The sequence below is a fragment of the Agelaius tricolor genome, unplaced genomic scaffold, assembly GCF_023055355.1.
Source record: "Agelaius tricolor isolate 1412-34295 unplaced genomic scaffold, bAgeTri1.0.p SCAF_2, whole genome shotgun sequence".
In the NCBI taxonomy this organism is placed as follows: Eukaryota; Metazoa; Chordata; class Aves; order Passeriformes; family Icteridae; genus Agelaius; species Agelaius tricolor.
In genome coordinates this window covers 24,253,563-24,267,232 of record NW_027269262.1, presented here as the reverse complement: position 1 = coordinate 24,267,232, position 13,670 = coordinate 24,253,563, and the positions used below count along the sequence as shown (strand labels likewise).

The 13,670-nt window shown below is 37.5% G+C and overlaps 1 protein-coding gene across 7 annotated transcripts in view; it reads right to left on the bottom strand.

Annotated features, from left to right (window-relative positions):
• The window catches only part of SEMA5A (semaphorin 5A), a 314,662-nt gene that overhangs the window by 7,691 nt on the left and 293,301 nt on the right, over positions 1-13,670 (bottom strand). For all 7 annotated transcript variants that reach the window (XM_071454478.1, XM_071454487.1, XM_071454484.1 and 4 more), the window contains 3 exons: positions 8,377-8,547; positions 3,163-3,318; positions 1,059-1,106 (listed from right to left, as the gene is read on the bottom strand). In XM_071454478.1, the coding sequence (XP_071310579.1) occupies positions 1,059-1,106; positions 3,163-3,318; positions 8,377-8,547 (375 nt within the window). The remainder of the gene's footprint in view (positions 1-1,058; positions 1,107-3,162; positions 3,319-8,376; positions 8,548-13,670) is intronic.

Sequence of the window (13,670 nt, the reverse complement as noted above, 5' to 3'; positions counted from 1 at the left end):
TTCACTGTGATACAGAAAAATGGGCCAGCACATGGGTCTCAATTTTTGTAAAATCTAAGGTTTACAAAACCTTTACATGCCTACTGGGTACCTAGAAAGACAAACTAATATTTAGGTGACTCAGTTGACTGTGTCAGTATATCAATCTATCAGTAAAATATCCTTCTACACCTTTACGAGGGTTTCCCAGTGCTGTAGAACTTGGCAAAATGTTTAAATGTTTTCAGAGTACAACTGCTAATTAGCAAAAAAAATCAAATGACATTATCTTGGCTCCCATAACAAGTTACCATATGCACAAGTACCCTTTCATAACCTCTGTTTTTCCATTGTCCTTTATTAGGTTAAAAATGCAGCTTATCTGTGCATGGAAGAATACTAGGACTGGCCAGAGCTATTGCCATGACGACACAGACTAAGCGTGATAGCTCAGCAGAGAAAAAAAAAAAAGTTCATTTTCCTTCTTCTTTCTTCTTCTTCTTATGTTTAGTGGTTTTAAAAGTTTTTCCTTTCAAGATCTATTTTTCTAGCATCACGACTCTCCAGAATGGAACCTTTTATTTACTTTCCAGTTTTGTCTCTGAAAATGAAGCTGAAAATGAGTCCCAGATAGAGTCTGGGCCATTAAATTTGTTAGCAGGCTGTTTTTCTGTTGGTTTTTTTGAGTCTAAAAGAGGTTTGTGCACTTGTTATCCTGAAAAAGGCGGAGCAACAAATTTACAAATTTTGACCTTCTGATAACTAGATTATTATAGATATTTCTTTTTGAGTACAAGGGTGACTGCTACACTGACAAAGAAGAAAATAAAAACATCCAATAATGCATGTTCTACTCTCAAAGGTCACCAATGACAGATGGATATTTAATGAGAAATCCTGTAGTAACTACATTTTTCTGTACAAGTAACTACTTTTTTCTGTACAAGTGTAAATAATGAGAATGCAGCATTTAGAAGGTAGAATATTACTAATAAGGGAGTGCAAAAGGTGAAACAAAATCAAAAAATGGAGAATCAACATTTCAGCATTTAACAGACATCTCGAGCTGCAAAGCTTACCGCCACATCGTTTCTCTTCTATGCTGCTGGATCGTGCCACAGATATTTCTAGAAAAATAAATAAACCACTTAGGCCAAGGAGAAAAAAATATTACAGAGAACTTCTAGTTAGATTAACACAGAAAGGATTTAAAAATTCATTCTATTACATCCACTTCAATTAAAGGTAAAAAATATTTTTACTACATGGTAGAATTAATAGAAAGGACCTATTAATAGAAAGGACATCTTCAGGCTCCTTAGTTTCCCAAGCAAAAGCAACAACTTATTTTTAATTCTTGCTCAAAACATCTCTGGAATAAAAAGGATGAAATGCACATGGAAACATTCTTTGTGGAGTTTAGGCTTGTGGAGAAAGAGTTGATTTACTGAAGTAAAATTAACTACAGTTTAATTACCTTGCGTTCAAATGTGCTCATTACTTCCAGAAGTCACATCTAGCACTAATGTGAAAAGTGGGAATTTATACATCTTCTAAAAAGACAACTGCTAATTTTGTAGGTCTCAGTAGGAAACTAACAAAATGCAATTTCAGCCTGTATCCTGACCATTTTTACTTTGAAAATACCGGATAAAATCTATAGGCAAACAAGCTTTTCCACTCCTTACTTCCAGACCATGGTTTCTATGAAGGAAAGTTCTGCCTTATAGTCTCTTGGACCTCTTTGAAAGGGTCAAGGATCATTTGTATACAAGTGGGGTAGCAGACACAGTATACCCAGATTTCAAAAAAGCAGAATTTTAAGTTTTTTGACAATGTTTTTCCAAGAAAAAAATGAAGTGAGGGAAAAGATACAGAAATGGGCTAGTACTGTGTGCTCCATTCTTACAACAGACGAAGGTTGCCACTTCTGAAGGGATTGGTATTTTCAGCCAAGAGCTACAGAGGAAACCTCTCAGTTAGAGGACCTGGATGAGAAAAGTGAGCCAAGTGAACCAGAGAAAGCAAGCTCGATTCACTAGGGTGGGAGTAATGGCATGACCTTATCTGTTGTGCTACTGGTAATGTGAGGAGGAGCAGCAAACCAGAAGGGCAAAAGACATGGTGGCTTGTTTCAGATTCTGAAAATGCCTTCCTTCCAAAACAAGATGTAGAGTTTATATTGGATTAAGCTGCCGATTCACAGAATGTGGCTATTAATAGAGCTTCAAAAGCCTTAGAAAAAGGAAAATACAATGTGGGCATTTTTGCTTTCATACTGACATTTTTCACATTGGTTTTAGAGGAAAATACAATTTTCCTCTAAGTTAAAGCATTATGCACCACCCATAAAAACAGAGTTTAACTTTTCTGAGGTCTTTGTTACGTTGTACTATAGTTTACTGCACAGTCACTCAAAGAAAAGGTTGCAGCACTGAATAAACACAGCTACATTTCAAATGATACATTAAAATGTAAATTTTTCTGTCTGTGAAAAGAACCCTAGCTATTTTTAATGTACATAGGGAGAAAGTCAACTGCTAACAGCAGTGCATTGTGACCATCCATACTGTTGTGCGGATTTAAAGGACTCCTGTGATTTAAAAACAAAAGTACAGTCATGACTTTCAACTAATACTAGAGAGTAATACATAATGTGACTATTCATCAGGTACTTAGCAGTCATGGGAGATAAGGACTGGAGGCAAAGCTAATAGTATTTACCTTTCTGAGCAGTTATCAAGGTAAGGGACTGTCTGAAATGATTTCCAGACTTACAACCACAGTACCCATTTTGTACATGTAAACCACAAAACCCACAGCAACCTTTCTTTAATAATCTTAGTCCCAAAACCACTTAAAATAAAAAGAAAACTATTTCTGCTTACTGTGTGTACTCATCCCCTGCTACCAAGTAGAATGGGAGAGACCTGCAGAATGCTGTGACGGTGACTAACTAAGGCAGTGACTCTGGGTGCCATAGGACAGATTTTTATGTAGACACCAGATCTACACATACACATAATCTCTACACAGTAGACCAACATCCTTGTGCTGACTAAAGGCAAGCTCTGCTTCAGTTCATGGATCTGCACAGTGCAGTCTGGAACAGTGCTATGCCTTGCTCTTGAAACCTTGAGAGATTTCACTGATCCTTCAAGGAGCTGACTGATGTGGTCTCACCTGGTATGAAGTTGGAGTCCACCCCGCAGGCTCGGCTCTCTGTGGTGTTGCCCGTGCACTGGCTGCCCACAGGAAACACAAGGATGCACTGCCGAGCGCGGCTCTGGAGGCCAGACGAGTCGCAGTCAGACCACTCGGACCACTCGGACCAGCTGTCTGCAACAGGCAGGAGGGACACACATGCAGACACTGGGATTAAGGAGTTCACGTGCAGTGAGTGAGAGAGAAATAGCTTGTATTTCTGAGTTAGGACAGAAAGCCTCCTCCCCAGCTACCAACATCTAGCAGAGGGCAGCCCCTTCATTCCAATAAAACAAAGGCAGTTTGGTTTTGGTAGAAGTCTCTGAAATGTGGGTGTGATGGTAAATTTGCCACAGACATCTCATGGTTTTGGCTTCTGCCATGGCCTTTGTGGGTGGACATGAGAAGCTGGAGGATTCTGTGGGGGTGACTGAAAGAGTGATAGCTGTGGAATTATTTCCAGTCTCGGTCATTAGGGTGGACAAGCACACTGCATTTTTTTATGTACCAGAGCAGTAGCAATGAGAACTATAAGACTATTCCATTTTGAAACAGGATGTATATTTAACCCCAAAGCAGAAGCATCTTGGTTTTTAAAGTTTTCTTTTTTAGCTTTTCCTATTTCAAGTTCATTTCTTGGCTGTAGATTCTCATCTTCTCTTCCCCATTCAGTTTGTCACCTTCTATTTTCTTCTATATTTCTTCCTCTCCTCATGTAGCTTTGATTAAGATATTTTTATTTAATGCCTGTGTGATCTCAGATACTCTTCTTAAATGAAGTGAATTGATCTCATTCCCATGAGGTGGTGTGAGTTTACTGCACTCAGCATTCTTACAACCCAAGGGCAAGCCTTGCCTTCATAGGACTCTTCTGAGTTTGGCAAATATAGGAGAGACAGAGCTCAGGTAAACTTCCTTTCTTCTGTCAGCCTTCCCACAGAGATAGGCTTTATGGTTTTGACATACAATAAATAGAGTCCTACTATTTCAAACCAAACTTGTTTTTACTTCAAAATTTTAAGTGATTTTATGCCAATATGAAGCAATTTTACAAAATCTCGTTTTGGCTCAAATGAAAAACTGTGTATTTTCTAATTTTGATTCAAGTTAGATTGAAGAACATTACAATTAGTGAATTAGTGAAGCTTTTCTACACCGTTAATCAGGTGGAAAGCCAAGGAAGTTTTACAGTCTTTGGGGCCCCTTCCAATATCTTGTATAATTCCAGAATACAAGGTTCACATTTACTCATTACTTTCCCCTTGTTCACACGGGAAAGAAGTTACAACTCTCAGTCATCTAAAATAGACTGCAGCAGAAATACTTGAGACTGCAGTCTTGAAAAATGCCAAGCAATAGTTGTTGTTGATTAAATAGATTTACCTAGCAGGTCAGGTAGGAACTAGGATATTGATATTTAATTAACAATTAGTAACTGTCTTGATGAGGCCTTCTTTGAACAACAGGACAAATATCTTGCTACAATCAGCTTGTAAGATCTTGTTATTGTGAGTAGCAGAAATACTCAGCTCTGTCCTTTGGCTTTTCTGTTTCTTAGGAAAGGTCCTGGAAGGGGCTCATTTGCAGAGTGGCGACTAGGAGCACAGAGGCAGATGCCAAAATGTATTTCAATCCTAATTCAGGGGGGTAGGAGAGCTGAAGTGGGAGTCAAGCAAATGGACAGGCTTCTTCCTGCTTTCCTGTTTAGTGTGGCACATCCAGGAGCTGCTGTTATCACCTCCCGAGTCAGCTGCTAGATCTAAGTAAGATATGTTATGGATCTTTCCCCCAAAAATTTAGTAACAATAAAGCCCTGCTCATTCAAGCTTAAAGGAATGTTGCCCATTCATTAAAATTCTTGGCCCAGTTCTCACTGATGGCAGAGAGCATGCTTAAGCCAGAGCCAAGATTCTTGTCCAGTCCTGGTATAATTGGGATATACGCAGGAGGTGCCAAAATACTTGTGGGAATCCTAAATGCATCTTGGTGGTTGGTGCACTCTGCAGCCCCATCTTGTCCAATGTGCTTTTGATCCTTTGCTGAAGGAGCTACATCCCATGATGAAATAGGAACTTCAGAGTACACAGGGATCATGCTAAGTCATACATGAGTGACTGGGCAAGTTTACTGTTTCGTCCTGCTCCTTTGGGGACCCATAAAGAAACTGCTTGAGTCCTCCAGTGCACCAGACACTACAGGACAGGTAGTCTGGGTCTGGTGCTGAGCTGATCAGCTTCATCTGGCACACAGAATCACAGAGGAGGAGAGAGAAGAGGGACATCAGTGCATGCATGAAACAGAGGGTCACCCTTGCAATGGCGGGTCCTCACACCAAACCTGTGGTTTGAAGAGGTAGTTGGGAGCTCAGAGAGCTGCACAGGAGTAAGACACCCAAGACTAACAGATGCATGACTTCAAATTGTCAGATGTGCCATCCCTGCGAAGGTGATCCCACAGCTTTTGCATGTTTTTGTACTGACTCAGCTATCTTTGCTGAGCTATGCCTCATTCCTTTGATATCTTCAAAGTATCTGAGGCTCTCTTGCACCCCAGTCAGGCTCCTGAACTTGCTCCTCAGTTCTGTGCACATGTAATGAGAATGTAAAAGAGAGGGTCAACTGGAGAGGTGTTTAACCTGCTGAACTGCTTTTCACCTCTAGCATGGCACGGCTTAATCATGACATGTCACATCTTCTTCCTACAGACTCTTGGCTGGCCTTTGACGCCAGGTTAAGATAAAGCAATTCCTAAGAGATCCCTTGGTGAAGGCAGCACTGCACAAAGATCAGATTAATCAATGTAACATTTAAATCTCTTTCATGCAGTATTACACCACCATTTTTAAATGATCAGCTTTGTCCATTATTTGTATGTGCAAGTTACCAAACCAAGGACAGAAAGTATTTTCACCTCTTAGAAAAGCAGTAAATATTTAAGGTATAAAATACTGTTTTATGCAACATATTGCAGACACACTGCAACTGGTTACACTTACTGATAATCAGCCACTACTGATCAATACTGCAGTGCTGTCTTTCATATTGCTGTGATTGCATTTGAGTAAATTAAAATAAAAACTACAAACTCAGTGATAGAGCTTTTAAAAGGAAAGATGAAAAAGCGATGTGTTTTACAGACACAAGACCGTTACTTTCTTTTAAGTGCATACTTGAATACTTTCAGTTGGATTTTCCATTAAATCTCTACATCCTCAACAAATCCTTAGTATCGGGATTCCAGAAAGTTTCATTTGCTGCTAGTTTTGTTTGGAAAAAAAAAAAAAATATTATTTCAAATGCCAAAAAATCTTCACTCTTTTCACAACTTAAGAAATGTTATAAATCATTTCCATTTTTTGCATATTAATTTCTGTGCTGGATGGTCATTCTTAGATTCCAAGTGTCATTACTATTCTCTTACACTGAGCATGTCACTCAAGCAGTGAATGTCAGCAATGGTGCTTTCAGATCTGCACAAGGACAAACCAGTCTTCCCCTTGCCCTTACCCCAAGAAAATGGCTCTGCAGGTGTTCAAGTGTCTGTCCAACTTGATCTATGAAGCACTGTGGTTATTTTTGACCCATACCCATGTGAAATAAGAGCAGTAAAAAGCAGTTGTGAAATCTATATTGTAAACATGAGGCAAGGGCCATTCTCACAGCTAGTAGATGATTGCTGTTTCAAAAACCTACGGCAAATTTTCAGTGAGATTGAAGTATCAATAAAACATTACAGAATGTGAAAAATACATTTTAAGCTTCTGAAATGTTATTGTTTTATATGAGTTTCCACTTTCTTGAACTAAGATGAATGAAACCAACCTCCTCCTGAATTCTGCATCTGCTCCAAAATTTGGGTCACAAGCAGGTCAAAATGAGATGAAGGCATTATTTATCAATGTTTGCAAACTGTCATTTATAGGAGAATGGTGGCAGAAAATAAATGCACAACAAGAGAAATAGCTACAATACTAGCACAATGAACACTCCAGCTCTGACCTTTCAAAGATGCCTTAAAGGATTTCAAGGCAGCTGTGAGACTTCTGCATACAAATGTACAATATTTGTCTCAAAAAATCAAATAATCAACTGATTTCTATGCTTGGCATTTTTTTTAACCTAATTGGAGGGTTTTTTTTAAACCAATCTGCTTTAATTTTGACAAAGTAGGTACTTTTATTCTGCTGGAAGATATGTAGTGCCTAGAGAAGGAAAGAATCATAAGAAGTAATATGATCCATTCAAAGTCTGCCATACAAGGGCTTTTGCCTTCACTTGCATAGCCTCATCACATGAGCAGAAAACTTTTGCTATAAAGTCTAGGAGCTCTAAGTGAAACACGTAATACAGTGTGGCATCAGAGCTCCTTCTTTCCTTTTGCTGTTGCCTGTAATCCACTAATCAGCAATAAATGAAAGTTATTAAAATAACTTAATAACAATAAATGAAAGTGATTTCAATCTCAATTTCTCACTTAAATTTAAATCTAAAAGAATTAGTTTCCTTTAAGATGAGTCAAAAGGCAGAGTCAAAGTTACAGAAATAGACATGATCCATAATATCATACAACTAGCAGGAGTGCTGAGACATTTCATCTATTAAGCACTCCACAGTCATTTAAAAAAAATCAGGTCTTTGTTCCTTTGTTCCTTAACATTAAAAGTTGAAGAAGGAGTTTTACAAAGACCATGAAAGTTTTCTTTGTGTTTTATATTAAAACAGGGCAAATATTATCTACTTAAAGGACCTGATATCACCTGATGTAATGACACATGTCATTACATGTGATTGTGTTGTGATTCAACATGTGACACATGTTGAATATTAACCTCAGGAATTTGCTTGCTGTGAATGTTTGGTGTTGTAACAAAAGCACTTCTTTGTGATATTTTTACTAAAAGTCTCATAAACCATTTGCATGGTCCACTTCAAATATTACACAATTTTACTTGATCCAGATTCAGATATAGCAACTTAGATTTTAATTTTTAAAGAGGGAGGAAGGAGGTAGTCTCCTGTAGAACGTATTCTGCTAGTACTTGATTTACTGTAGCATTGTAGCACGTAAGGGCTGATCATGCACTTAATAAGGGAGAGAAATTATTTGCTCCTGAATAATAGATCAAGGGCAGTATGTTGCCTAAATGGGAATGCCTTATTCTGTGGCACACAGAGACCAAAGATGGATGGGTACCTGGACATGGCTGTGTGTTGCAGAGTGCTTCCTCCGTGTGCAGGCCAAGGCAGATATCCCCTCCGTATGCTGGGGCTGGGTTTGTGCATGAGCGGGTTCTCATGTAATGCCCTCCTCCACACGTGGCTGAGCACTTTGACCAGGATGACCAACAAGACCAGCCTCCATCCACTGAAAAGACAAAGAATACTGTATTTTTCCAAGCTGATGCGAGACATGACATAATCCGGCTCATCTTTGTCATATTCTGTGGATCTAATTCATGGCCATCTGAACTTATTGGATATTTTTAGCTGTCACTGAACATAGTTCCCACAAATTTAATCACAATGCAATTTAATTTAAAAAGGCCCTGATATGCTGGAAAAGTCTAACAAAATTATTCATACATAAAAGACACTTTTAGGGGGTATCATAATATCTTTAAGGGCAAAAAATCTTTATTTTTCTTTTCTCAGTTTTGAGGAAACAAAATACCAAAGCTTGTTTAGCAGAAATATCGTAAGCTCGGAATAGTTTTTTGTTGATATAAATAAAACCTAGCCAAATAATAGCAACAGAAGGATGGAGGAATTCAGAATTTGTTTCTCAACACAGGTGGATTGCCTTAACCCTACAACCATTTCAAATGACCTAACACAGCTGTAGGATTTGATGGACCAATATAATCTTACAGTCCTAACACAGCTCTACCACACATGTCAGAAGTAGAACAATGGCAGAAGCTTAAGAAAGCAACACACATTGACAAAAAGGAGTTGCCATTTTAAGTTTCCAAAACAAGTTTTTGAAGAATAAATATTATCATTTACCTTCCCCTCCCCACTCTCTTCTGCATTTACTTATTCAAGTATGTATGTCAAACTATTCTCCAGTCAAGTTTTCACAACATTCTTCTGAAATGTAGTGTGGATTTCATGGGAGACCCATTTGTCATATGGTTTATGACACATGGCCACTAGACAAGATTTAAATGAAAGTTCATTTCATTGCCTGCACCAGTCTGGCTCCTTTGAGCCCCTGTTCTTAATGCTACTGCTTCAGGATGTGTTTCAGGTATTTAGAGCCACATTGCAGCCCATCTGCCAAAGACTTCGTATGTGTAGCCACGTGACAAAGTCAGATGTACCTCTCCCAGGGAAGTAATATTTTCTTCATTCATCTTCTTACAAAAACCTAAACTTTCAAAATTTTCATATCCTACAAAAAAGATTAATTTCTTTTCAAACCGTTTTTTAAAGCATTATCATTTGAATTCTTACAGAAGTAAGTTATTTACCATGTCTTTTTGATCTTCTCTGTTCAATTAATGATAGTTTTAATTTCAATGGATAGTTTCTACTGGTTTACTGAAATGCTATTCCATTATTATCTCTTAGCATTAAAAAAAGGTTACAAATCTTAAAAAATTAGCTTACAGTGAAAATATCTATGTGGTATTTGCACTTAAATTCTCTCTTAGATGGAGATATAGAACACTAAAAAAAATACTCCTTTTGGCTTTGCAGGACTGCATATCACAAATGCACTTGGTTAGTGAGTAAAATGATTTCTATGTAAAGTCTTCAACAGTGAGAAAATGAGCTAGGAGAATTTTGATATTAAAAGCTATATATGCATTTTTAATGTAATTTCAGATAGAGTACAGCTTCAAGTTCTCAACTGCTAATCAAACAGATAATTCCTCATTTCATACTAAAGACTATTTACTAATACTGTAACTGAAGTTGTTGAATATACTGTATTTTATTCCCAGCATTGTTTATTTGCAACGCCATCCTAAACATAAAGAAAGCATGGACTTGGAACTTCCTTGCTAAGAACTGTAGTCATGAAAACTCTTGCAACTAATTTATCTGGACTATGAAGCCTGATTTGACAGACAGGATTTCCATAATCTGGTACTATATTCCAAGTATGCAATTTAAATAAATTATTTCCATTATTAAGGAATTCAATGATTGCTACATCATACAACAAATCATCATGCATGAGAGAGTTTTATACCACCTATCATAAATAAATACTGTATCTTGGTAGAGTATCTGACTTGTTCTCTTACTTATATTTTTCTTATTCATACTTTTCACTGAAAAACAAATATGTCTTTTTGCCTGAGATAACTCTATTAATGCAGTATTATGCAAACTCATATCAAAGAAAGCCATAGGTTATTTGTCTTCAGTGCAGATGAAATATTCTCTGCAATTTTATAACAATTTCAAGACACAGCATCTTTTATTCAGAACTTGCCTCTTTTTTCTGTTTTTTTAAATTATGCCAAATAAAAGCAGAAGCTGTTACCCAAGCTATTTATTTCATACGACATAAAGGCTTTACCTTTCTAGATACTCTCTTTTTTATTCTTTTTTTTTTCTTTAATGGGATCTTTGACTAGCTCAAATGAATAATCAGAGGCATGTCTGCTGCAGCATATAGACCTTCATGAAACAGAATTGATTCTGCCTGAGATTAACTACACAGAACATAAATTGTCTGCAAATGTTGCCAGTGCATTGTTCACTGTAATGGAGACAGTGACCCCCAACACTTCCCTACTTATTTTTCAATGGACCAAAGTGAGAATTACAAATGCACCTGCATTTGAAATTGCCATCGATCTACAGGTGGTTGAGAATGCAGAGACCGATGTGACACCCAGGAACGTCACCATGTTCCACCAGTGCCGTGATCATGGCTGTACTATTGGGCTTCAGATGTAATGGGAGAAGCGGGTCTGGGGAAGGTGGCATAGGACAAATATAATAGACAATGTTAGATTTGATCCTAGTTGAGCTGGACAGTGCAATTATAACTGTTTTTGGTTTTTGTTAGTAACTATTTACTGACAGGCTGCCTCTAACCTTTCAAGGACTATTGTAACTACCTCTTTTATCTGTCCCCAGAACTTTTTCTTTTCGGCAATAGAGGATAATAAGGCATCATCATGGTTAAATAAGATCAAAGGAGTGGGTATTTACTGCTTGAGTTTTTACAAGACCTAAATAGAGCTCTGTGGTTTCTTTCATCTTTCTTTAAGTTGCTTAGCAACACAGCACCATCTGGGATTTTTTTTTCCCTTTTTTTCCTTTTGTCATGGAGCCCTTAATGTTATTTCTGCCTCTTATAAGAGGAAAAATACACAGCAGCAAGGAAAGTTCCAGTCACTACAGTTTCTTTACATAACCATTTTGTAGAGATGTTGGACAAAAGAAAGTCATTAAAGTAGATGCACAATAAAAGATTTAGAGAGTCTTTACATTTTCTGACAATTGCTGAGGTTGGTCCCTTTAGGAAGAAGGTACTTTTTAGCTAGGAGTGCGCTATCAAACAGTGCACTTTCCTTTAGAGTAACGCAAACAACTTTTTGCCTGCTGGTTGTTGCTGAGGTTAATAAGTATTTCTTCACTGTAATGAAAAAAAAACACACTATAGGGAAGAGGATGTGCCAGGAAGAAACAGTGTACAGAAATGGGATCTCCTGAGGACACAACAAAACATCCACACAACTGGAGAATTTCCAAGAGACAATAAAGTAAACTGGAAAAACTTGTAAAACTTTGGGTTTTACAAGGAAGTGTGGGCAGACACACTGACCTCACCTGCTTTCATGAGAACACAGACAGAATTGCAGGCTCCTTTATAAGCTGTCTGTATGTTGGGCAGCCTACTGCTCCCTTCCAGACATCTGGGGATCACCCCATTCTGCATCACTTAGTCTGCTGCTTTTTCCCAATCCTGTGAGATACTGCTGCATGATTCAGGGTGGGAAAGGAGCAACTTTTACATCATAGTTTACAAAGGCAAAGTCTTATTTCTGTGATACCTTTTAGTCATAAAAGCAATGCTGGATGAAACAGTCAAAATAGTGCAATGCAGAAACACAAGGTAAACAAATGGTTCTAAAAAAAGAACAATAACAAAATCTAAGGGTCAACTTGGATTTAAACCTGTAACTGAGACTTTTAAGTCAGAAAACCAACAGCTGTTTCAAAGAGCAGTTAATCCCTCTTCTTGCTGGCTACAGAAGCAGCCTAGAGAGATCAGTGCACGTTATGAGAGGGGCTTCAGCTTCCATTTACCCGAGTTATTTTTTTCCTTGTGATTTATGAAGCTACTGCAGGATAAATTTTATTCTTTTAAATACATTCTTGTTTTCTTGTGGCCAAGTGTGAGTTCAAAGAAAAAATAATCGGAGTAAATGAAAACAATAAAGAAGAAAAAAAAAACCAAAACCAATAAAAAGCAACTGGCTTTAGGGGATGCATAAATAACTTAAATAGTCTTTCAGGGATTTTTGTATATCTGAAACTCATTATTGTTATTAGCAAGTTTAGTGACATTTGAATTTATTCAGATCTTCTCAGCTAAAAAGTCACAACTGAACTAAACTAGAGCTACTATAACAAAAGTCTGAAATTAGCAAAATCACAAAATATTTTCATGAAGTATCAGAATTTCAAATCTAAGAGATGGCAACTGTCCTTTCCTTCTGATCCTCTACCATGCCCTGAGAAGAGAGAACAGGAACTCCTGTAGCTCATGCTACTCAGTGGTGCTCACACAGCTCTTAAATGTCCCATTAAGGCACATCCCCATGTCCCTATGCAAAGGAATATAAGAGAAGGCAATAAGAAACAAAACAAAACTCAAATGAAGAAAAGTTGTCTTTTTCTACAGAGATAACTGAAGAGATGTGCAATACTATGAATTAGGACAGCGTTCTTTAGATTCTTTAGGCTGTATCATTGTCAGGCAAACAGATCTTATAGTCAGCAAATTCCTGTAATTTTCGTAGATTTGCAGAATTTATCATTCAAACAACACTTCTCTTCATCATCTATTTCTCTTCATAATGTAAATATCTTGCAAATCCCCCAAGGACAACAAAATCCTGATATGACTGATTTTAGATTCATTATTGACTGCAGATTAGTAACTCAAAGAAAACAGAAATGTCAGTGAGCATTCACAGTTATTGAGCCTGTTCAGTTCAGTTCTTGCCAGCTTAATGCTATTCACATCTCTGAGACATAAAAAAAGAGCTGAGGCACAGGTTAAAAGCATAATTCGCTAGTGCAAAACAATAGTTCAAATTCTCCTGCCCCTCAAAGTAGCTTACCCAGATGGAAACAGTACTTTATGAACATGTCTTTACATTACTCTAGCTCACAAACTATTTCTGCAGCTGATTTGGGAGAGTGATGGCTAATTGAAGACAAAATTATATGAGGGATCATTTTAAAACTTAAACAATATGGAAAAATCATCTTCCAATACCTGGGTACAATTTC